The following is a 25,593-nucleotide window of genomic DNA, read 5'->3' as shown; positions in this document are numbered from 1 at the left end:
ACACACATATTTGTTACCCATGCATTCCAACACACATTGTTGCACACAATTTCTATAAAAGTCCATCCAGGGAAAGCAATGGAGAGGTGTAAAATAAATAAGAAATAAATAAATCAAGCAAAATTCAATCTCTTTCTTCACATCATCTTTTCTACTTAGTTGTGTTCTGTTTTGTTTCTAATTTCGTAACTTTAAATATTTAATTTTGTTGCTCAATTTTATAACAGATGTCTATTATTTACTTCTTGTCCAAGGTCTTTAATCTCTTGTTCCCAAGCCCAATTCATCTATAAAAAGCTAATTGGTGGCAAAAAATCTTAGAAAAAATAAAAATCTCTTCATTTTCTCTAGTAAATGGAAACTTTAGGGTGAAAATTGATATACTTGGTTAATTTGATAGGTAAAAACTAGTTTTCTTTTCAAGTGATATATGTAACTTAACAATTACAAGTAATAGTTGGTAACCCTTTATAAATAATAAATTATTAAGCCTTAAAATTTTTCATATAATTAGAAAAAATGTCATAAAGAGGTTCTTTACAAGATAAACTTATTCTTTTGTCCTTTGATATCTTAGATCGAACTTTGAGCCAATTCTTTTAGACCTTTAAGAAGATTATAGTTACCTCAAGTAATTAAATTATGTTCTAATGAGCAACCTTGAACGTATCGAAAAATATCTTTTCAACCAATATTTTTTAGATTTAGATTTATGGAAAAACTTGCTATATCATTGTTTTTCATGTTTCCAGGATCATGCCTTGGGCCGAACATGGTTGCCCCTACGTATAGGGGAGCAAAAGCTCCCACCCAAGTCATAAAAAAGACAAAAATATATCATTGTTTTTCATGACATTTTGATTGATTGACCTAACAATATATTAATCTAAATAATACTCATTCTTTAGGCTTCTCTATAGAAGCTTGCGTTGCAGTAGACGACGGTTTAATTGCAAAAAGAACAGGCATCAACACAACATTCTGACTTGAGGCATCAATTATTTTGTATTCGCTCTGAACTTATTTTAAATATTTTTAGCTAATTAGAAAATACTTTTTCAAAAATTTCAATGGTATTTGTTACATAATCAAAAGGTAATTTTGAGAACTATAAAAATATTTAAAAGAATTATCAGGTGAAAGTCTTTTGTAATTCTATATATAGATTAATGGTAAGTAGAGAAATAAATGTTTCTAGAAAAAATACTTTAGTCTTAAGCAAAATTTTAGTCAAATTTAAACTTTAGTTGCAAGCAGTTTTAAGAGGAAAATTAATTAGTACAAAAAATATTTTGATATTTGGTTGTGTACTGATTAAATGTTTTCCATCAAGCTTTAAGAAGAGTTCAAATTTGTGATGTTAAGTTTGGAAAAGACATAAACTGATAAACTTTGAGTAATCAAGAAAAAAATTCTACCAAAATAAAATGTGTGAAAGAAGATGTTTGTATGTTCCAAACTGTGACTATTAGAACGACAAAGTTAAGAACTAGTATAGCTCTCTCTTAATGTGCTCGGGCCAGCTTACGTGTAATTGCGCAGAGGAGGCCATGAAAACTAATCAATTTTCACGTGCATTGGAGCTTCAACTGGGGCCGTAGACGAATTACCTACAACATAACCATTGCCAGTGATCATCCAAACATATTTGACAAATAATTCAAAACCCTGGTTCAAAAATGAACTGTAGAAACTACTAGCATAGAACAATATATAAACAAGAAGGAAAAATATGTCTTTCATTTTCAGTTCCTGGTCTAGATGATGCAAAATTTCCATTATACAACATCGATCTCTCAAAAAAAAAAGAAAAGAAAAGAAAAAAACCTTTTTGGCAAACAGTTGATTTCACATAAAGTAATCATTCTAACTATAATCCTTCTACCAAGCTATCATTCAACTAGATATTGGCTTTGTGAATTTTCCATTTAGCAATATCTCAATCTATGTGTTTGTGTGTTAAAAGATGGAGTCAGCCTCACTTCCGTTCTACTAAATTTTGAGCAGGAAGAAGTTACTGTTTGTCGAAAGGGCTCGTGGCAGAAAAAATTCACGTCGAGAAACAGAGATCAGCAGAGGGTATATGCAAACATAATGGACTTCCATTCATCCTTTTCAAGTTCTTGTTAGTTGTTATTAATATTTATATTTCATACTTCTCTACTTCGTATTGTTATTGTTAGTATCTTACATTTGAAAAATAAATGCACCAAATAAGATGTATGTACTTGAACAAAATCAATGTGGCCAAGAAAGAGTGAGGCCATACCATATCTTAGCAATAATATCATTTCCTTGTCAGGGAATCCTAAGCTTCACTGGTGGGAGGCACAAGCTTATCATCTTCATCTCGATGTATCCGGGAGTTGAAATAGATGAATTGTATTAGTATCTGAAGAAGTTAAGGTTACTAGTTTTTCTGATAGCAAAAATTTGTAGAGTCAAACAACTGAAGGTCATAAAAGAGAAGTGTTGACAAGGTTCGGCCTGTTCAAGAAATGCAAAAACAATTTCTAAAATACGGTATATCTTCCAAGAATGTGTCGTGTATTGATAATGAGGATACAAAAGTGTCGAGAAACACACATCCACATGCATCCACAAGCCACGGGAGATTCGGTCTGATTTTTGACCAACTTGTACTGCTTACAAGTATACTACAAAAAAATTGATAATATAAAATACGAACACATTGTTATGAATCAATTCCAATATCTCCACAAAATAGAAAATAGGCCATAATTATGATTCCAGTTCACAAACTATATGATTCTCAAAGAAACTTTGGATAAATATAAGCTAGGAGGCAGAAAACATAAGGATGGGCCATACTCACCTTGCTACATAAGTGGAGTTTCCAATTAAAGCAAATATGAACATTAATGGACTAAGACCCTGCAAATTAATTGAAAAGTTTTAATGAATTCAACTCCCATGCTGCTGCATTATCAACCATCCTCTAAATGAATTCAACTCATTTAAATTTGTAAAGGATGAAGCAAATATAAACTAATTGCACAATAATTATCTTCACCTCAACATGGCCCCTTCTTATCTGCAAAAGTTAACCAACAACCAAGAGTCAATACCTTATATAACCATATAGATTCAATTCTTATTATTTGGACCAAAAATAATAATAATAATAATAATAATAAACCATATGCATGCTAATTAAAAATTGAGAAAAATAGGTTAGGGATTAAATATTCAAATCTCACACCAAAAGGTGGCATATATGCAACTTTTTAATTTTCTGGTGCAAACTGCAAACAGAGCCATGTATAGACTAGGATTTATATAAAGTCAACTGTCTCTATGACCACACTATTTATGAGAAGAAATTTCTAGGACCGTAAGTTCTCCATCAATAGAATGACTCGTGCTTGGAAAAGCAAATCTCACATTCAAGAAAATTTGAGGAAGTCGTCCACCCATGTATATCACTGCCATTGCCCAACCAAGGTAAGTTCCAATTCCACTGCTTCCTTCGTTACCATTGTTTTGCAACAGCTCACCAGCAACCTGGAATTTCAACAGCAGTCAATGATTTTATACCTCCACTAAAATATCAAATATTCAGAATTGCCTTAACTTCCTTGCAAACGGATGCAAAAGTAGAATATGAAATGCATATCATAAATGTAGCTCCCTCATACTAGTAAGGTATACAAAAAGGAAAATATGAAGATCAGCTTCTTGACCGTTGAATTGGTTATATAGTAGTTTTTATGCAAACTCCTGGTCCCTAAAATTATCTGCTGGGTCCAATCAACACACGTAGAAAACTAAGTTCATTTTGGGCTACCTGTAAGAGCTTTCTTCCTACTGGTATGACAAATCCTTTATTTGGATGGTCAGATATGCTGTGAAATCTGTTTTCTGCAGATTGATGGAGATTGAGTGTGCCGAGGAAAGTCAACACGGAGACCTGATGATGAAAATTAAAACTATAATTACCTGTAAGTATATGTGATGGACACTTGGGCTAAGACGTATAAAGCTTACCAGACATAGCATGCTCTTGACATTGGGAGGTGTTGAAGGTGGTGATGGTTGATTTCCATCAAGCAGGGGCTCTTGCATAGGGTTCTGACCAAAAGAAGAATTAGGAGTCATTCTTTGTGTTAAGAAAGACCCTGCTGCCGGAGTATGACTCCTTGATAGAGATCTCGCTGACCTGATTATTTACAAACATTAATATCATATAATTGCAATTTTGGTCGTGATAAAGGTCTAAAGCAGGAAGCTAGAGAATCAAAAAGAGAGAATATTTACATGTAGTATAGCTCTCTTCCCATGGAATTATTTCGCGGAAGCATTGGAAGAGGAATAGGACTGGTGGAAACACTCTCTCTTACTGAAGCATTTAACTTGTTGCCCTTGTCATCATCATTGTGCTTCACATTAACACTGCCATAGCTTTGTTGGGCTCTATCACGTGCATCAGTCTGTGCATGGGCATCACTACTATGAATAAGAACCTAAGACATGCAGTAGATTCACAAATAGCAGTATGGTAAACAAATAAAATTCGTCTTCATAGAAAGAGCTTTAACTATGCTGCGCCTAATAGTTTTTGACGATTATTTAGTAACATAGTACACTACAGCCTAAAGGAGAACTAAAAACACTTAATTAAAATATCATCACATTTCAATGTTCAGACATCAGACACTGAGATGGAAATACAAAATATTTACCCCATTCTTTACCACATAATAAATAAATATTTACCCCATTCTTTTGTAATTTCATATCATCAGTGAAATTGTTTCTTATAAAAAAAAAATAATAAAGACATGCATAATAATTTATATGTATGTGTAGACAAGCAACAAGTGATAAACAGGAAAGAGAATATATAACCTTGCACTGCCTTCGACGATACTTCAGCTGAGGATATATATGGCCATAGTATATGGTCTGTGCAGCCAGAATCCCTGTGGTGATCGTATACAACTGTATACCAGCATGATAATGATACCCACCATTCAGGAGAAAAAATGAGGTATACAATACTTGGATGAAAAAAGAGTTGGAAAATTATTTCAAAACCTTAGAACGTACCAATGCCATGTAGTATTGAGTTGGAAGCTGCATAAGAAATCAGAGAAGGTTTAAAAAAGTAAACTTGTAGGAAAACTTAACAAAATAAATCTCTCAAAAAAGCTTGTTTAAAGAATAGGAAAAAGCTATAAGAAATGATCCTTATTCACAGCTTCAGCTAGCTATTACAACTTGGTTGAGTGCAAGCCACATAACTTCATCGAGTTATGCAAACATGCCAAGGAACACATTTAACTTTGGCTTGATAACCATGAGAAATGTGGTTTACTTTATTTGCTTGCATATACGATTACATATATAGTAATATGGACTTATCTTGTTGGAATTTGCCAATGAAAAGTTGTATTTCATTTTTTAACTTTTAAGATTTAAGAGAACCACTTACTGTTGCTGGTTCGAGTATGCAGCCAAAGACATTGAAAAAATCTCTGCAAAAAGAAAATTGTAAATAGTCTAAAATTCCACTGGCAAATAGGAAGGAAGGAATTCTTAATGTAGAAATGACTAAACTCTGCTTTCTGCCTTGGCAACTTTAAAAGTAAAAGTAAATTAGCAGAGTAATATGTAATAGTGTCATTCAATTCAAGAAAAAACAACTCAAACCTCATATCATGTCATGTTGATTGGCCATTTACCGGCTTATATTCGTAAATTCATCCTCAAAGATCTCGCTAATATTCCATATCACAGTTGAAGCAATCCAACAATCTTTTTGTAGGTATGTAATCATACAATCGGAATCACTAAATAAATAAACTTTAAAAAGAGTTCACCAAGTTCTAAACTATAACACTCCAAGCAGATAAAATAGTCACCACTTATTTCTGGGTGCAGGGAGGAGGGAAGGAGGGGATTCCATTGGCTTAAGAGTGCCATTGGACATGAGCTCAAGTCAGAATTAGTAAATCTATCCAATCAACCAGTATGACAACTCAGATGTATAGTTATTTATGTAAAAGCTGTGAAGTTTAATGAGAAAAGAGAAACTTGATTCTTGAAACCGTCCTCAAATTTTGCAGAAATTACAAAGTCCTAGAAAGAGAAATTTAAGATTCTTGAAATCCTTCAGGAGGGAGTTATATGGAAATGGAGTTCAAAAATAGATCACAACGGGTGTCAAAGGCATGGATGTTTGAACATACTCTCCAAAGTCGTGAGTTCAATAAGTTCCAGTCTATAAAACTTCAAAACTATTTTTTGTCTCCAAGCCTCCCCATAATTGGAAGAGAAAGGCCATAAGCATAGATATACGGAGTGGAGCCCAATACACGCCAATTATCAAAAAAGAAAAACCACACACATACACAGTAAACCTTTTGTTTTATAACCAAAAGGTAAAATGGTTTTAATAAGACTTCCGCTCAAGTGTAACAAGCGGTTTTCAACAGCATCATAGGCAGCAAGAATAACAAAAATCACAGTTCTATACACTAGATACAACTTCTATTTGGTAACAGCCAATCACGCTAAAATCAAACAAGATTCCAATGAAAAATACACTAAGATAAGATATGTTATTCAAATTGGGAGTCTTCACTTTCAGAAGTACTATCAATTCATTTAAGGACGCTACATTACTGAAATGTAAAAGTAACCAAAGCAAGCCAAAAATCAAAGAGAAGGAAAAGAGGAAATACCCCAATATCCATGTTAGCAAGAAAGCAACAGACAGACCCTCGGAAGATTTTTCCCTGTAGTTCGTAACGATTTGGGGTATCTCAGCTACACCCCAACTGACAACACTAATTATTCCCAGAGTGAGCGAAACTCCATCCTTCGCACTGCAAAGGCAGTATTTCATATTCTTTTCTGCCCATTCCGAACAATGCTGGTTTCTTGGGCAAATGGGATTTGAGGTTTGAAATAGTCCCATTTGCTTCCGACTAGTATATGACTTCAATCTGAGCAAAAGAGAGTTTGAGAGAGAGAGAGAGAGAGTGAGTGAAATATAATCATCAGAATAACACAAGAAGGACAAAAGATAATATAAAGAGACTCAGTTTTTTATTGTTCTGAATATTTTCAAGCCCCAGTTAGCCGAGAGATTTCAGAGTTCTTATATAAAAAGAAATGCAGAACAGGGTTGCACCAAAAATATATGTGAAAGAGATTGAACTGAACAGTAGTGATGGGGAGCAAATAAAATAAACACTCGCATTTTTCCTAACATTAAAACTTTTTCCGCCTTCCTACAACAAGATCAAGCAGGGGACAAAAACAGATGGAAATACAAAGCAAATGGACACACATTGCAATATATATATACATAATGCAGAATCATTCAACATCGCCAGACTCCATATGAAATTAAAGATTTACGCCAGATACAACTAACAATCATGTCGCGCTGAAACAGTCGAATAAATGGTTCATTTCTTCCTAACGAAAGAAGACGACGACGAAGAAGAGCGCTAACCAAATAAGAGAGATGCGCGAGTGATGAAAACGACATAAGAAAATGAGCCAACTCTCGAGTTTAAAAATGTAAATACTCCATTTCCCTGGAGCTCCTCGTGAAAGAAAACTCCCTAATCAAAACCATTGCTATTAGATTTCTAGGTTCCGATTTCCGAAACGATCATTCTCTCTCTCTCTCTCAAAATGCAAAACACTGCACGACAAGTGGCTGTTGAATCCATCCGCCACTTCATCTATACATATATATACATATTGTTTGCCATGTTCATACCTGTGAGCCCCATAAAAGTACAAATAAAGTTGATTTCACCTTCACCTACCTCTGTATGGCGCCATTGGAACACCGTATCTCGATTCTCTGAAACTTTTTCCACAAGTTTCTCGCTATATTGTTGTCAATTCAACCGTTTCAGTTCTCGAATTCTCTCTCTCAAGTATTTTCTGAATCTTTGAATTAAAACTTTCTTTAAACTAAATTATATGAACACTTCTAAGAAGAGACTGGATGATTAAGGTTTTGTTTGGTACATAATTAATTTCCATTTTTATCCTTTTGAAATGATAGAAATAAAATGAATGCATGAAATTATGGGAATTTATAAGTGTTTTATGAAGAATATTTTTTTTTAACAGTAAAATATTTTAATTTTAGTTCAATTATAATTTCAATATTTGAATTTTGAGAGAATTTTGTTACGTGGTAACTAAATGGTGATGTGATATTTTATGTATAAAGTATTTCGTAATTTTTTCGTCTACGTCATCTTTTTTAGTTTAGATGCGAATTCAAAGCTCTATTTTTTGGTATAAAAAATATAACTTAACTATGCTTAGATTTAAGTCATATCAATATCTAAATAGTTAGATTAATGGTATTGAATAAAAACTTGTTAAATCAAAATTAAAAATCCTATAATTTCAAACTTCTAGATAGGAGCAAAGAGTTCATGTTAACTTTTATTATTTTATTTTCAAATTAAGTATAAGTGTGATGGATATTTAATATAAAATTATTGGAGTATAAACTGAAATTTAGTAACCATTCGTGTATAAAATGATATTTGTAAATGTCACGTTGGTAAGGGTTGTCAAGGCCCTCCAAAATAATTAATAATTATTGATTTTACTAAATCTTGAGACCATGTCGAATTCAAATGAAACCGATTAAATTAATAATTTCTCAAAGCTTAATAAAATGATGTTTTAAATTTTGAAAACTAAAGATTGAACCAAACTTCTCATCCAAACGTTTTATCTCATTGCAATCTTAATCAAAGGCTTTACACAAAAATCAATTTACCAATTCAAGATCTTAGTCTACCTATTTGGAACAGCAGTGGTAAATTCTAATTCTTCTAATTTAATCGACTTAGATCAAGTATCAAAATTAAATCTTATTAATTAATCAACTAGTCACGATAGGGTTTCATCCATCAAATAATATCATTAAAAACAACGAGAACTAAATCGAAACCAATTAATTTGAGATATCTACACATTAATTAATTTTGTTTCTTTATTTCCGAGTCTATTATACAGAGTATTTATCATGGAAAAACCATAAATACATACACAAGCTAACTCCATACTACTTAATTCAATCGATAATTACATATGGCAAATTCATGGGTAGCAATAGAACAATAATATGAATTAAGTCGTCCATTTAATTAAAATCAATTGTTCATAAACAACAAAAACAAGAAACAAATAATACTTGAAAATAAATAAATAAAAAAATCTATATCTAACCTGAGTCTTCCAAGCAGTTGGACTTCAATTACCCTTGAATTGGAAGAACCGAATCCTAGCCGCTTATGGTAGAGGAATAATACTTTAACTTTGAAGATGAGAGATTTTTGTCTGGTGTGAGATGATCGATTTTCCAAGAAGATTTTATTTTTATAGAGATTAATTTTATCCTCCTTGGCGGAGGAATTATCAATCCTTAATTTACTGGGAAATCCTATTTTAATCAATTTGAGAAATTTATATCATATTTCTCAATTTGATACATCTCCTTATTTATAAAATATCTCAAAATTCATAATTTTTTATTTGGAACCTCCCGCCAACAAATATGTCTACACTCCATCGGTTGATTTCTCCATGTGAAGTCTACATTACCTCTAAAATTCTACTTTAAAATTATTATTTTTTGAATATTTTAAATATGTCATGTAATTAAATTTTCAAATATTTAAACATAATAATTAATAAAATATAAGATAAATATATAAAATATGAGTATCCAATCTTGTTATTTAATTTAGACGATGTTATTGAAGTTTTTTAAATTGGAAATTCTGATTAATTTTTTTTAGTTATTATATTTCAAAGACCAAATAATATATTTAACGTTTTTTTTTTGTAGATGCTCCATCTAATCTAATTGATTTTTGAGAACAGTCTAAAATAAGTTTATTGTGTTCCGATTCAATAATTGTTAATATATATATATATTTTTTTTTTTTTGAGAGCCAATAATTGTTCAAAATTAATGGACTACCGTTAAGTGAAGAAACATATAATATCGTATCCACCTTTTGCGGGGGAAAAAAATATTGTATCCTCCAGAAAAAAACAGAAAAAGATATAATATTAAAATATGTTCAAGAATTTAGAATTATATATCACTACGAGACCCACCCACGTGGCCACCAACATGACACATGGGCACGAACTTCCTCTCGTTTAGGTTTAGGGTTAAAATATTATGGTTGTTGGCCCGTACTCTCAATTTTGATTTATTTTTTATTTATACACTTTCAAAATATTTATTTTGATACTTATAATTTTAGTTGAGGTACTTTCAAAATGTTTGTTTGATTTCTGTATTCTTAAAAAGGGATCAATTTGGTTCTTTAATTTTTATTTTAATCTCATTTTATTCTATCATAATTTCAAGTTTCAACACGACAACATATTCAATGTATTTCTTGAGATGTAATCATGATTTTATATTAAAATGTTTATGTCATGTGTAGAATTTATGTTAAAATTTAATGAATATGGACCGACCAAAATGGTTACTTTTTAAAAGTAATATAACCAAAACAACACTTTGAATGTACTAAAATAGACCAAAGGTGAAAGTAGGATGGATTGAAATGAATTATTTGAAGTTTATGAATTGTAATGAACCAAAATTGAAAGTAGATGGACCAAAATAGTATTTTAACCTAGGTCTAGTACCAATATGATCCGTAATATTTGCACCTAGCGTTAATTTTTTGTTCTTATAATTAAAAAAATTTCAATTTAGTTCCTACCATTTGAACTTAGTTTCAATTTAGTCTCTATAATTTCTTTTTTTAACTTTAATTAGTCTCTATGATTTGGTTCAACCTCACAAATCGTAAAGAAATCGTTTTTTATCTTCTTGAAAGCCGACTATTTTTTTTTTCCAATTTTTCACTTAGCCTTGAACTATAATATAATAACTATTATATAATAAGCTAACAAAGCTAAGTTAAAAAGAAAACACGAACTCATTACCACATAAATAAAAGAATAATATACTATGTATTTAATATGGTAACTATTTGTAACAATAAAGATAATTTTTGAGGTTTAACGTTAGTCAAACCATGGAGATCAAATCGAAACTTGTAAAAGTATAGTGATCACATTAAAACTAAACTCAAATTATAGATATAAATTGAAACTTTTAAAATCATATATCTTCCGGTGCATTTTTACTCTCTCGTGGTTAAGCCTTTTGACCGGAACTTTTAGAAAGTTTAAGGTTAAAAAACACGTTTGGTCCCTGTATTTTCACTAAAGTAACAATTTAGTCCTTGAACTTTAGTTTGTAACGATTTAGTCCATGTACTTCTACTAAAGTAACAATTTAGTCCATGAACTTTAGCTTGTAACGATTTAGTCTTTGTAGTTTAAAATTTGTAACAATTTAGTCCCTATCGTAAAAAATTTTATTAAAATTAAGTGTCAAATTTTATAATATAACAATTTAATCTTTATAATTTATAAACATGGTTGGTCCCTCTATAGTTTATTCATCTATATATATAAGAAATTTAACAAAGAAATTTCACCATAAAGACTAAATCGTTACCAACATTAAATTACAGTGACTAAATTGTTACATATTAAAATTCAAGGATTAAATTGTTACCAATTTGAAAGTATAGGGACTAAATCGTTACAAATTAAAATTCAGGGACTAAATTGTTATTTTAATGAAAGTATAGAAACCAAATATTTTTTTTAATCAAACTTTTAACACTTAAAAAGCCTCATTTTATTTTCTGTTATCTAAGCAAAATTTTGAAAACTAAAAAGAATAATTTTCAAAAATTGCTTTTGTTTTTTAAATTTTGCTAACAGTTCACCGGGATGAAAACATAAATAAATCATAAGCAAATAAATAAAATTTTCAAAAACATAAAATTAAAAACTAAAATAGTTATTAAACGATACCTTAATTACAATCTTTTAGATCATTTGAACCATTTGAAAGATTTAAAGCCTAAAGATTTTTAACATGGGTAGTTAGCTTTTAATAAAATCCATTCCATTTTAAAATGAACATTGATTCGATTGTCCCTCTGTCCCTCTAATATATCCTTTTTCGCTTTTCTTCCTTTCATAAGTGATATCATGGAAATTAGGAAGGAGTTCATTCGATAACGTTTCCGTTCTTTTTTCCCTTTTTATTTTTCGTTTTTCAATTAGACAAAAACAAAACTACATTTAATAATTATTTCTTGTTTTATATTTTTCCTTTTCTATTGAAAGACGAAATAAAAACATGTTTGGTTACGACTTTTGTTATCTAAAATTTTAAATTAAATAAAGTAAACACTTTACATTAAATTATAATTTTTATGTTATAATTATTATGTATTTTAAAGATTGAAAATTATGAAATAATGCTTTTATTTAAGTTTTGGAAAAAAAAATGGAAATGAGAATTATAAATAAAAGAACTTAATTTGCCGATAAACTCGCATTCTATTTTTTTGTTTTGATTATTTGTTTAAAACTATTTCTGCATTTTCAAATTCAAAATTTTAAAATTTTAAAATACAGAATTACATTAAAAATGATAAAAATTTTGATAAATATATTACTTCATATTATAAACTCATTTTATGTTTATGTTTGTTAAAATTAAAACATGTAAAATATAATGTATTCTAAATTATATAACCTTGTAAAATAATAATTATACAAAATTTATAAAAAATGTTAATTAATTAATTAATTAATATAAGTTTAGATTAAAAAATTTTATAACTACTTCTAGTTTACCAATATATTTTTAAATCGAGATTCAATTACCAAATCTGCTACCAAACACATATCTGAAAATATTACCGTTTGCTTTTGACTTTGACCCTCCTCCAAAACGAAAGATCAACCATATTTATAAATAATGAATTTAAAGACCAACATCATAACCCTTGTTTTTCCATGTTCTTCAACATCAACAAGAAGTAAAATCTACATAATTAAATACCAATTTACCAAACATTATAACAACTCTTGTATCCATGCTAAAAAATTGTTTCAAAAACATAAATTAATCAAACACTATTAGAACTGATTCTCTAACACTATAACTGACAGTAATTATATCAACAGACACAATACCATTAAACTAGACAAAAGATGGCCAGAGGGTTTTAATTTAAAGAAGCTTTAACTGTTCAGGAGAAATTGAAACAACAGGAATATTGTCTCCCTTTCTACCTACTTCCTGTATGAAAATTGAAAAAGAGGAAAGTCTACTCCAATCACAACAAAAAGGGAGAGGGAGATAGAAGGAATAAATCCCATAAGAATAAGAGGGAAAGAAGGAACTCTGTGCTAAGCGAGCAGTCTGATAAATTACCGGTATTACTCGGTAGCACCAGCAATGGCCAAACTATTTTTCCTGGTTAGGTTCCATCGTCTGAGTTGTTGGTGGGGTAACAACAGCCAGATTCAAATCATGGGAACCAGATCCACCAGCTCTTTCACGGATCTCCCTATATTCTTGACAGATAGCACATAAATGGCAGAAGAAGTGAGTAACGAAGTCTCCACAAGGTGCTTCCTGCATCACGTTTCAGTAAGTTAAAAGGTGTGGTTCATGGGAACATAGTAATCGCTAAGTTAACTCAACGACTAATTTGTTCTAAAACATAAATAAAAATATTGTTTTATCATACTGAATTCTTGGATGTTGAAGCCATCCAGGTTGCTTAGGACTGTCAGGTTGCTAGTCTTATTAAAAATGAAGAAACATGAATGTTATCAAATGGGCACGTAGCGATCTGGCCTACATTATATGGCAGGGATAATGGCACGAGAGCCAATTCTCTGCCTTGAGCAGAGATAAACCTAAAGAAAAAGGCTGCTTAATATTTTGACTTCTCTTAGGCAAGGTTGAAGGCATATATCAGCAGCTAAGAAGCACGAATATAGACACTAGACAGGGGACGTGAACACAGATATGACACGACAAGATGTCAATTTCTAGATTCTGGAGAATGAATCAATACATAACATCAACCTAAATGCTGCACATGATATATATAAGTGTAAATAACTTATGCTTGCAAAACCATGAACAGATAGATAGTAGAAACATAATGATAATAAGCCATGAAAAAGTACTGAGTAAGATATTATACTGGCAAATTGTACTTCGACCGGAGTTCCTTGCGGTAGCCACAAGCATAACATGCAACAAAGCATCCAGGTACATTCCACAAAACTCCATCAGTCAATAAGCAGCAGACTGCATTCGTAAGTGCCCACAAAATGAAATGAGTTGCGCATGACCCAAACATTGTTCGAGAACCCAAAACCTCTGCATTCTTTCCAAACAGAAAGCATGGACAAAAAAGGCCAATAAAACCTGCACCCAGAAAATTTTGCAGTGAGCTCCCCATTTAACATGCTAGAGATGGACCAATAGAAATGCAATACTCTTCAACTCAAATCACATTATTTTCAATAATAATAAAGTTCCTTTCAACCAACTCAATAAAATTTGGTCAAGTGTCCTGATTTATTTTAAATACAATCAGTGAATCTTTATGCGCACTTCTCAATTATTAAAGGAACTCTAATTAATCATAAAACATGTAATAGCTATACAACTAAAGGAATATGTAACCCCCAAAGAAGGTAGATATTAAGGATTTCTTAACCCCTTTTTAACTGAATTCAAAGTTCTTTAAGCTCCCAACATGTTGGGCTGATCAGATTTCCTTTAGTAAACCTAATCATAGTGCAAAATCCAGTGCTTTGGCTTCAAAGAAGTTGGTTCACAACAACATAGTTTCTAACAAAGTTCTTAAAAAACTCAAAAAAGTAAATGATAGAGCAAGCTTATATTTCACAACAGGGTATGAAAGATTCCCTACTAGCCTACGTTGAATGGAATTATTCAACATTTTGCTATAAGAACACATGCAAAGTAATGAGGCATTTTCTTTCCACACTCAAGATGCACCTTCATAATTTCCTTGGCATAAATCAAGCTCAGAAGGCAGAAAGTAGCGTACAGCTCTGCGTATCATCGAAGCATGCACAGATTCCAGATGACCATTGTGTCAATCCATCCTTAGATTCAATAGGTGCAGCATGGCCCTCATTGCTGGATATAATTCCTGCTTCTGAATCAGACTGTCCTATTGGAACATATGCAGGAGGGACGTAACTACTTCGGCCAACCATCTTTAGCTGATAAATAACGTCTTTCCTCCAATGGTTTTTCAAACCTGCAGCTTTACTGATGATCATGAAAATGCAATTCGTAAAACCTTTATTTTGGTGCCCTCACTTTAACATATCTTTTACATTTTGCACCTTCATCTATTAACTCATCTTTCACATTTTGTTTAAAGTTTTAAAAATTGTGGTTACATTACAAGTTTAGTCCTCGAATTATGTTTAATAAATCCTTAAACTCTAAGAAGTGTCTAATAAATCTCTCAATTTTGTATCTAATAAATCTATGAATTTTTCAAAATATCATATTGTAACTAATAAACCCATGAATTTTTTGGAAATATCAAATATGTCAGGGATTATACACGATCCCAAGTGTTAATGGACTAAACTTATAATTTAACCAATAATCATTTTTCACATTTCATTCGTTGCTATGAATGCTAGTTTATTTTGAGCAACTTAAATGGAGAAAAAAAATGTCTCAATTAAAATCAAATTGTCAAATTAAAGAAGATGTAAAAGTTCACGCAGCATAAGCATACTTAGGAACAAATTGGGGGAAAAAAGAGTAGCTAAAGAGATTCAGGAGCTCAACAAGAAATACGATTACTGAAACAAGAGACGCTAAAAAGTCGCTACCAAACCTTCAAAGTAAGGTAACATTACACTAAGCACTTCCATTAGGGTTTCGGAATTCAGGATATCGTTCGGAAAGCATAATTCATAAAGAGTGAACATAAAAATTTGCAGCGAGATAATTGACAGCGCGTACGAACCTGTGGAGCAAGGTAGCAGATGGATTCCTAGCGTGTCTTTGATCGTCTTCTTCACCGGAACGGCGCGGCGGAGTAGATTTAGAAGGAATGGGTATGGGATCGGAAAACGATCTCGGGATTTATGTCGCCGGAGTCGGCAACTAATTCTTATTTTGCAGCTGAAGGGAAAGAGTACATGGCGAGAAATCTGGCGTTGGGTTATTTACACTATTTTTAAATTTCTTATCTATAGTTATTTTGTTTTCTTCTTTTTAATTTTGATGTAAAAGACATGAGAAATTATTTTAGATACATTATTTGAAAATTTAGAAAAGAAAAAAAAAGAATACTTTTTATTTTGTTTGGAATAAAAAGAAAATTGGGTGTGATTTAAAATGTTTTTCTTTAGATTTTTTCTTTAATCTTGTGGTGGTCTTGGAAGTATAAAGATTATCTTATTTTTCGTTATTAAACTAATTTTAATCCATTAACTTTCACGTTTATTCTATTTTGATCTCTAAATTTTTAAAAGGTCTAATTTGATCCATCAACTTAAAAAAAAAACTAATCATTTTAGTATTTACTTTTATTTTGATTTAACAAATTAATAACATGACTTTCAATATAAATACTATGCGTTAATATGAATACATATTCAAACTATATAGATGTTATTTTTATTTAGTACAAACATGTGGTATGAAAGATCGAATTTACACCCTCTTGATTAGAGATATAGGTCAATTAATACTGAATTGTAGTTGATTTAACTTCAAACTATATAGGTTGAAACACAACACAAGTGTTGAGTTAGAATATATATATATATACATGCTCATCAATAGTAGTTTGAAACACAACACAAGTGTTGAGTTAGAATATATATATATACATGCTCATCAATAGTGTATACATATAACTTGATTAAGTGAGAATCCAATATCATACTTGCTCGTCAATAGAAGTACTGATTGACCAGGCTCTTCAATCGGCGATCTACTTTAGAGTTGGACCTGCTTTCAAATTGAGGGAAAACCCGTTCTCGAAGAAGCGTGACCCTCCATATCTACTACTCTCTTTTAGAGTATTCCAACGTTGTCTTCCATAAAATCTCTATTTATTCATCGTTGTTTGTTTAAGAATATAATTGCAAGGAAAAAGTTATTGCCTTGTTACTTACATGATAAACTTGAGCTGAACCACATTGGTCAAAATAATATACAATACATATTACATATCAGGCAAAAATCTAGCCGCTGGCAGAATCTCTAGCTTCATTCAGATTGATCACTTTTACTCAAATTTCCTGGTATGTACTTTTAGAGAAGACCATATCTTCACAAAATCAGAAGGAACAAGGGACTTGCATGTTCAACAGCAGCTTCCCAACATCTGCCCAACGAAAGATGAAGAGTGAAGATGGTGCCGATGACGATGTCTCTTATTGGGCTTCGATGTGTTCTTCCTGACCAGTTTCGACCTTTGGGTGTTCATTTTCAGAATGCTCATTCAATCCCTCCTCTGGAACAAGCTCCCCAACTTTTATATACTTTTCCATGAATTTATATTCCCAGTCCTGCAAGATTACAAGTTCTTCTTCACTCAGACCTTCGATATTACCATTAATGTCTTCAGGTCTGAAAGATAAGAGAGCCAAAGCTCTGCTGGCGTCCTTCCCGGTGAACATGGCGTACGGTGAACCGGGACCATAAAACATCCTGACCATCAGACCAACCAAAAATCAATGTCGTCTTACCAAAGTAGTAAAAGTTTAATAATAAGTATTTTGATAAAAGCTTTACAACAAATCACTTTGGTGTTGTCTTTATAATATGAGGAGTATTCTTGAAGTGTCTCTAAGTCAAGCTTTTAGGCTAAAAACACTACATATGTGCTTCCTCACAAAGCACCTTTATTTACTCTTCTTGACTTTTTCCAAAAACACTTTTACAGTACTCCCAAACCACGATGAGGATTTCGAGGGAGAAGTGTTTTTGGTCATCCTAAAAACACTCCCAAATACATCTTTAATATCATATACTACATCCGACAAAACAAAATTATACTAGCCACCGTGGGCAGGCCCTCGACTCGAATCATAGTGGTTACCTACCCATGAAGTTAGACTCTCTTGGCCTGGACACCCGCTATTGGAAAAAGAAGACACTCAATGTGCTCATATAGAGTAGAACAACTAACCAATGAAAAGTATGAGCTACAAAGGGAGTGTTTGGCTCACTAATTGCACTCGATATTAGAAAACAAAATTCATATTTTGGATGTGAGTTTGCTTATCTCAAGCTATGAGTTTGCTCATCTCGTAACGCCTTTACATAAACTCTATGTTATCTCTGCTAAATTTTACAAATAATTCCAGATTTTTGTAACTTATTACTTTGCATAAAAATTCAGATTTCTAAATCTCAGGCTTCATAAACCCAAATTTATTGAAATGGTGAGCCAAACATCCCTTTAAGAAGCTTAACATTTCTAAATCTTCCTTTCTGCAACAACTTCAGCACCCAGTCCCACACTGCCTAACTTTCCTTCTTAACCTCACTTTTACAAAAGAATTCACCTTCTTAAATATCTTAGCAAAAATTCTTACGATTTTGTATTTTGTTGACGCATTATCAGTGAAACTTGGACGTAAAGTAGACAATAAAGCTGACATGTTCAGGAAATTCAAACGCATATTCATAATCAGTTGTCTTTACTTTTCTGCAGTTCTTAAACTCCGATCATGAGATTGATGAGTAGACGATAAAATTAACGCTTACAGAAGCAATTTTCCATCTAGAACTAGAAGCATTAATTTCCAAAATTAAGAACTTTCAAATTCAAAGCTGCAATTCATGAAAGTAAGCAACGGTTCCGATTCAACTTTGAGCAAGTTTTAAATAAACCCTAGAGACAGAACAGAGTTCGTTCCGGAGAAAAGAACAAGTACCTGCCGGAAGATACATCGTAGATCTGACCCTTGATAGCCATAAGAAGGGGCTTGTTCGGATCCGATCCATCATAAGCCCTCAACTGCTGCTCCGTCAATCGCCCTACTTGGACAGCTTGCGAGGCGTCTGCGACCGCATCGTTAACAAACAAATTCGAATTGGCCGGGTTCGACGAAGAGATCGGAACAGTGGGGGGCTTGCTGAACTCTTCTGGAGAAACAAACATGGAGGAAACCATTTGAAATACGAAGATCATGGAAGCCAGTATGGTGAAGAACGCCATCGGCGATAGTCCGGTGTACCAACTGATCTGTTCCATCGCTTTCCAGTAGAACTCCATTTCTTCGTTTTAGTTCTGTGATTTCTTCCCCAACGCGTTCGATTTCCGGTGGTCAGAATCGGTTCTTTCGATTTGAAGACCGAAACCCCAATTTTCACCAACCATGAATCCTTACCTACCCCCACCATGGTTGACACAGTCAATGTTTTTCTTCTTCCATTCTACTTTGGTTCTTATTTATTTTGTGGCGTGAAGATAATTACAATTGATTTGAAAAAATAAAAATAAAAATTATGATTTTTTTTTACAGGGAAAAAATTATGTTTAGGAATGGCTCTAGACGTTTTTTTTTTCTCTTGTTTTTTTTTTTTTTTAAGTTGAACACTTGTGGATAGATGAGTAGATGTCATTGATGGGTGGATTTTATATTTATGTTGCTAATTGAATCTTCCATGTTCAAAGAACCATTGCTATATTGATGGTTGAATCCTTGTTCGGCTTTGAACTAAATTTGCCAACTCGAGACTAACTTAAATACATATTTCCAACCAAAAGTAAAAGATGGTTTGTTCAAATTTCACCCCACATTTTTTTTTAAGAAATCCTACCCCTACTTTTTGTACTAAAACCTCATTTTTGTGAAAATATGTTTTCTTATAATATTATAATATTTATACTATATTAAAAATGAGCATCTTGGAAAAATATTTTTTGACTGTTCTACCTACTTATCGATTTTTTATTTACTAAGAATGTCATCTCTTATTTTTTATAACTTTAATTAATAAAAACATAAAAGTTATGAATATGAAAAGTTACATATATTTACTCCTAACAATTTATGATTTTACTTTAATTGAAATTAATGAAATTCAAAAGGTATTGGAATCTCAAAAGTTTTTCAACTTATATCCATCATCTACATAGATATATACATGAGTTCATCCCTTCTTCTTCCCACCATAATTTAGCTCTCTTCCTTAATTCATTTTTTGATCATTTCTTTTAAATTTTATACATATAGATTTTGTAGCATCATGGTGCACAATTGCGTAGCACATTGAGCGTCTCTATTTATAAGAGTTGCAAGATAATGTTGTTTATAAGTAGAAGTCATTGAATCTTACAATTTAATCTCAAACCTCAATCAAATGTGGGCAATTTCTGAGAAATTAAGATATTAAATCATTCCGTTATAAATTATTTTACAATTAGTATTGTTATGATTTTTTATTCTACGTAATATGGATTATTCAATCAACTTTCTCTCCTATTTGTATATTAAAAGAAAAATTATCTCCTACTAACATTAAATAATAATGCTTTTATTTTTATTTTTTGAGTTTGATTAAAAGGAAATAGCATATTTTTAGTAATTGTTAAATTAAAAGTAGCTAAAAACTGATATTTTATTATGTATAGGAATATTTTGTTTGGAAATATTATGTGCATTGATTTATAAATCTGTTAAATTAAAACTCTAAAGTATATTTCGATTCACAATGGTAAATTCATTATAACTCATTAAAATTAATATAACAAATTAAAAGTGGATTAAAAATAAATATTATAGAATATTATAATATAATAATTTTTATTATAGTAACTTTTATTTTATCAAAGAAACATTGCATTAAAAATAAATCGTATCACTAAGGGTTTCAATTAGAAGAGGGGTGACAACGCACCACAAACAGAAGCCATAAAAGAAAACAATTATTCCAAAGGACATAGAAACGATCATTACACTTAGACAATAAAACAGATTGACTGTTCAAAGAACTAAGAATATGAACAAATTCTAGCCCACCAAACATTTTCTCCAACGCCACAACATCCACAATCTCATTTAATGGTTTTGGAGATATTCTTCAATTAATTGAAGGATATTGACAATTATGACACCTCTATTTAGAATTTAATTTGGAGAGAAATAATTACATCAAAAATTGCATTATCCTCCACCATGACAGGTAAGGAAGTATTAAGCAAATTCCTGAAATCATGCTGATAAGGAATTTCAAGACAATTAAGATTGATAACCTCCACAGTTCCCAAAACGGTCTTCGAGCTGATCACTGTCGCACCTCCATCGTCGCCCACCTTTTGATTCGTCATCCTTGTCCCGAAACCATGTAAGTTTTCTGAACTAGAATGCAACGAAGATGAAGAGTCATCCCAAGAAATTACAGGCGGTAATCCTCTCCAATTTTGTGCATGGTAACTCTTCAAAAAACGTCCTGATGATGATGTCATGGATCATACATAACGATGTTGGATTTGATTTTGTCTGCCGCAACAGCACTATTGGCATCCAATGGGAGATCCCCAACATCCAACCACTATCCGCCATAATAGAAACTAGCGGGAAAGAAGGATCCTCCCTGAAAACTGCATTCACAACAGCAATAGAAGTCCCCGAAATATCTTGATCCATGCTACTTACTACTTGAAAAAAACTACGAAAAAACTGAAACAAGGCAGAAAGGAAAACCCTCCGAAAAAACTCAACGAGAGGATTGGGAGAAAACGCACCCCCTTAACTGGGAGGAGAAGAAGAGGAGGGGAGTAGGCCACTAGCCACCCCTCTCCCCACTTTTTTCCGCTCTCCTTTGGAAAAACTCGTCTTCGGAGAGGAGAGAAAAAAAAAACCCTAACCTGTAGGATTTGTTAGGGTCTTGAAAATAGTAATTATTATATTTATTTATTGAATACCCAAATATAATAAGTAAAATGAAATTATAGATATAAATTTATGAGTATCTATTGTTTTAAAGAAAAAAGGGATAAATTCTTAATGCTAAAAATTAATTAGGAAAAAAAATCAATCATATTTTTATTAAGTAAAATATAATGGTTGGGAAATCAAATTTTGAATAAATGAAAATTTAAATGCACCTAATAAATATATAGAATTTAAAAACTTGGATGTGAAAAATCATTTCACTTTGTTGAAATATTTTATTTTTAATTATAACTAACTATAGAACTTTAATTTAGTATAAATTAAAAAAAATCTAAAATATAAAGTAGATTTTTCTTCCAACATTATTTCAGCAACAAAAATTGAGTTATATAATTATATTCATTTATGAACATTAATTGAGTTATATAATTATATTCATTTATAAACATTTCTTTTAAGTTTTTTACTTTTGATATATTTTTTCAATAAATAGTGATATTTTTATTAATGAAAAATTAAATAAAAAGAATATTACATACATTTGCACGTGATGATACACTAGTATAGTAAAAGTATTCAAAAATCCGTTATTACAAATTCTCTCATAAATATAATAGACAAACTTGTAAAGTGACATTTTGTATCAGAGACATGTAAATCAATCTATGTTTCCAAGTAGCCTTTATTTTTGCAATAATTTTTTTTAATACAATAAATTTGAAGTATGAGATTAGAACCTTCGACTTAAGGAAAGGAGTATGTGTCAATTACCCATGAATTGTATTCATATTGCTTATTTTGACAATGATTATACTCGAGAGAAATGGTGAGAATTTGATTTATTCAACAACCCACAAATGACCGAATCTTTTCTTTTATTTTTATATTTTTCCCACACCCAAGATGTAATTTTTACTACTTTCTTTGAGCAACATGTGGGTAAGAGTGGAAATCCACAAATTTTTGGTCGATATATATGCCTTAATTAGCTAAGTTCAAATTAGCAAGTCATTTTTGCCTTTATTTAAATATAAGATGTGCGAAGTTGTTTAATAGGTGCGACATCGCGACGTGGAGTGGCCGACATCATCCCCTGAAAGGTCTCTTTCGAGATAAGGGTTTGGAGTCGCCACCAATCACTGATTGGTCACCTATTTTAAAAACTTGGTCTGGAAAAACAGATTTTTGGTTCGGAGTCGACTGAGCGTAGGGAAGGTGTTAGCACCCTACGACACCCGTTCAAAAACGGTACCACATTTTATCATAATTTATCCTATTATTTTATTTGGTCCAAGGAAAATAATATTTTTGTGTTTTGATTGAAATGTCTCATATTATATTAATTCACATCTTGTTATAAGATTTGAATTAATAGGTATGAGTGGCACGAATACCATTAAAAAAATTTTAGTTTTTGATATTCTAAGCTCTTACCACTCTACCAAGACCTTAGGATGCAATTTAAATTTTTTTTTTATAATACTATTTTTTTTATTTTGTTTAAAAAAATAAACGAAAAAAACTTTTATTTAAAAAGAAAAAAACTTTTATTTAAAATAATTATTTAATAAAAACAATGGTAAAAATATAAAATAAAATAAAGAGAAAATAAAAATATAAAAACAATGGTAAAAAATTAAACTTATTTTTTATTTACTTAAAATAAAATTTCAGTACTTTATTAAAAAAAATTCTAAAACTTATTCTAAAAACTTAATTTAAAAGACTTATTTTCTTTTTAAAACTTTAATTGGTAATAAAAAACAACCTTTTATTTTGATTACCAAATTTGAAAACCCAAAAAATAAACAATAAAAGAAAGTTCAAAATCTACACTTTTAATTAAAAAAAGAATAACCAATTTTTAAATAAAAAAACCTCAAAATCTACTGCAATTTTTCAAAAGCAAAAGCTTCTGAAGTCTTCAAAGATCTACTAAATCCCAAAAGAAAACCGCTCATAAATCGACTTCAAAATCTTTAATATTTAACAAAATACAACTCATAAACACTTCAAAATCACTTTCAGCAATGAAAAACAGTGAAAAATAATCCCAAATAATTGGGATACATGGGAAAAAAAAGGTGACAGAAATCACAATTAAATATAAACACACAAAAACCATTTGACTCACCTGACTTACCAATGTAAGGGAAAACGTAGATTTAATAACTGAGGTGGATGGAGATTGAGAGTGAAATGGAGGAAGACGAATGAGGGTAGTGGTGGTTGATTTCTAGAGAGAAAATGAGATGGAGTGGAGAAACGAAGAGAAAAAAAAAAGACTGTGCTTTCACACGTTTTCTCTATGTTTTTGCTCCCTCTGTGCTTTTCTAATCTGTCTCCCTCTCTATGTAGAGCCTTCTCTTAAATACCATGGAAGGCAACGATGATGTGGAGTGAGTAAAATAAAACTAGAGAGAATATATAAAAATGACACGTTATTAGAGTTTGACGAAGAAAAAAATCAAAATCGTTAAAATCAACAAGTTTGTTTGAAATAAATCTTTTACTATTTTTAATTTAATTTTATCAATAAAACAAAATTCTTTAAACAAATCTAATTTTAAATTTAATTAAACTTTATATTAAAACTAATAATAAACTTACGATAGTTTAAATCAAAAGAATTAAAATAAAACTTAATAAGTAATAATAAAATAATAAAAATAATAAACATTTTTTAAAACATAATCTACTTTTAATATTTAATTTAATTAAAACTTTACACTAAAATTTTATGTTATTTTTAACTAAAGTGATTATATTAAAACTTATGTTATGATTATTAAAAAAACAAAAATTAAACTTAATAAAATTAAAAATGAGTCGGACTAAATACGTTGTCTACCATAAGAATTATATTATCATTTTATTAGGAAAGGTAAAGTCACTTCATTCCCCTAGATACATCCATATTATTATGAATGAGTGTTATACTAGATTATAACTTTTATTTAAAAAAAAAAAGATAAATGATATCCAATCAATACCTAAGATTATTTCTTTTTTACCCTAATTATTATTCTTTAAAATTATAAAATTCAATTTATTCTAGTTGCTAAGCCCGTTTGATAACCATTTTTGTTTTTTGTTTTTTGTTTTATGTTTTTAAAAAACAAAAACCTATGTTTGATAACCATTTTTTGTTTCTTGTTTTTAAAAGACAGAAAACCAAAATATGTTTGGTAACCATTTTTAGTTTTTAGTTTTTAAAAAATTAGAAAATTAAAAATACATATTAGAGAGATAAAATTTTATGTAGGGTAGAGATGACAATGGTGTGGCTGTAAGTGAGTGAAGATGATCTTCCCTATTCTCGTGCTCGTCAAAATTTTTAATCTCTGTCACCACCTCCTTTTTGGGTATGAGAGATGTTCTCGAGAAAAATTATGAGTTTTATAATTGTTTTTAATTATTTTTTGAATTTAAGAATAAAAAAATGTAATACATTTATATTAATTATTTAAAAAATGGAATCGAGGACGGGGAGGGGGTCAAGACATACATTTCCTATTTTTTGGCCTGGACACCCTACCGAAATTTTTGTCATCCCCTAATATAGAGACATGATATGTAAATAAACTCTTTGAAGAAAAATTTTAGAAAGATAAATAAAAAGAGTTAAAAAAAATAGTTAAAGATAAAAAGAGAAAAATTTTAGAGAAAAAAAGTAAAGTCGAGAGAAAAAGATACGTTAAAGAAAAAAAAAATCATAAAGAAATAGAAAAATTATAGTGA

The 25,593-nt window shown here is 30.8% G+C and overlaps 3 protein-coding genes across 7 annotated transcripts; all 3 read right to left on the bottom strand.

Annotated features, from left to right (window-relative positions):
- Positions 1 to 1,397: 1,397 nt before the first annotated feature.
- Positions 1,398 to 7,947, bottom strand: LOC111019873 (PQ-loop repeat family protein / transmembrane family protein). 3 transcript variants are annotated; one of them, XM_022296376.2, is made up of 14 exons: positions 7,809 to 7,947; positions 6,708 to 6,971; positions 5,456 to 5,498; positions 5,071 to 5,097; positions 4,870 to 4,962; positions 4,279 to 4,484; positions 4,009 to 4,180; positions 3,809 to 3,931; positions 3,406 to 3,525; positions 3,035 to 3,055; positions 2,837 to 2,895; positions 2,567 to 2,657; positions 2,270 to 2,392; positions 1,398 to 1,610 (listed from the first exon to the last, which is right to left on the bottom strand). In XM_022296376.2, exons 2-13 carry the CDS (start codon positions 6,941 to 6,943, stop codon positions 2,309 to 2,311), a joined length of 1,275 nt encoding a protein of 424 aa, XP_022152068.1. In that variant the 5' UTR covers positions 6,944 to 6,971; positions 7,809 to 7,947; the 3' UTR covers positions 1,398 to 1,610; positions 2,270 to 2,308. The 3 variants fall into 3 exon arrangements, with proteins under 3 accessions (XP_022152068.1, XP_022152067.1, XP_022152069.1); XM_022296375.2 differs by lacking the exon at positions 7,809 to 7,947 and adding an exon at positions 7,487 to 7,692; XM_022296377.2 differs by lacking the exon at positions 7,809 to 7,947 and adding an exon at positions 7,487 to 7,690 and having other exon boundaries at positions 4,279 to 4,451.
- A 5,168-nt stretch (positions 7,948 to 13,115) lies between these two features.
- Positions 13,116 to 16,164, bottom strand: LOC111019824 (PLAC8 family protein). Of its 3 annotated transcripts, none has more exons than XM_022296308.2 (4): positions 15,957 to 16,164; positions 15,012 to 15,238; positions 14,133 to 14,359; positions 13,116 to 13,552 (listed from the first exon to the last, which is right to left on the bottom strand). In XM_022296308.2, exons 2-4 carry the CDS (start codon positions 15,181 to 15,183, stop codon positions 13,382 to 13,384), a joined length of 570 nt encoding a protein of 189 aa, XP_022152000.1. In that variant the 5' UTR covers positions 15,184 to 15,238; positions 15,957 to 16,164; the 3' UTR covers positions 13,116 to 13,381. The 3 variants fall into 3 exon arrangements, with proteins under 3 accessions (XP_022152000.1, XP_022152001.1, XP_022152003.1); XM_022296309.2 differs by having other exon boundaries at positions 15,012 to 15,227; XM_022296311.2 differs by lacking the exon at positions 15,957 to 16,164 and having other exon boundaries at positions 14,960 to 15,168.
- An 866-nt stretch (positions 16,165 to 17,030) lies between these two features.
- LOC111019874 (membrane steroid-binding protein 2) lies at positions 17,031 to 19,383 on the bottom strand. Its single transcript, XM_022296378.2, has 2 exons — positions 18,886 to 19,383; positions 17,031 to 17,653 (listed from the first exon to the last, which is right to left on the bottom strand). The coding sequence occupies exons 1-2, from the start codon at positions 19,224 to 19,226 to the stop codon at positions 17,377 to 17,379; spliced, it is 618 nt and encodes a 205-aa protein (XP_022152070.1). The 5' UTR covers positions 19,227 to 19,383; the 3' UTR covers positions 17,031 to 17,376.
- Between the last annotated feature and the right edge of the window lie 6,210 nt (positions 19,384 to 25,593).

Source organism: Momordica charantia (assembly GCF_013281855.1).
Source record: "Momordica charantia cultivar OHB3-1 chromosome 5 unlocalized genomic scaffold, Mcharantia_2.0 BLBB01000005.1, whole genome shotgun sequence".
Taxonomy (NCBI): domain Eukaryota; kingdom Viridiplantae; phylum Streptophyta; class Magnoliopsida; order Cucurbitales; family Cucurbitaceae; genus Momordica; species Momordica charantia.
Note: the sequence above shows the minus strand (reverse complement) of the source record. Positions and strands in the feature narration are given on the sequence as shown.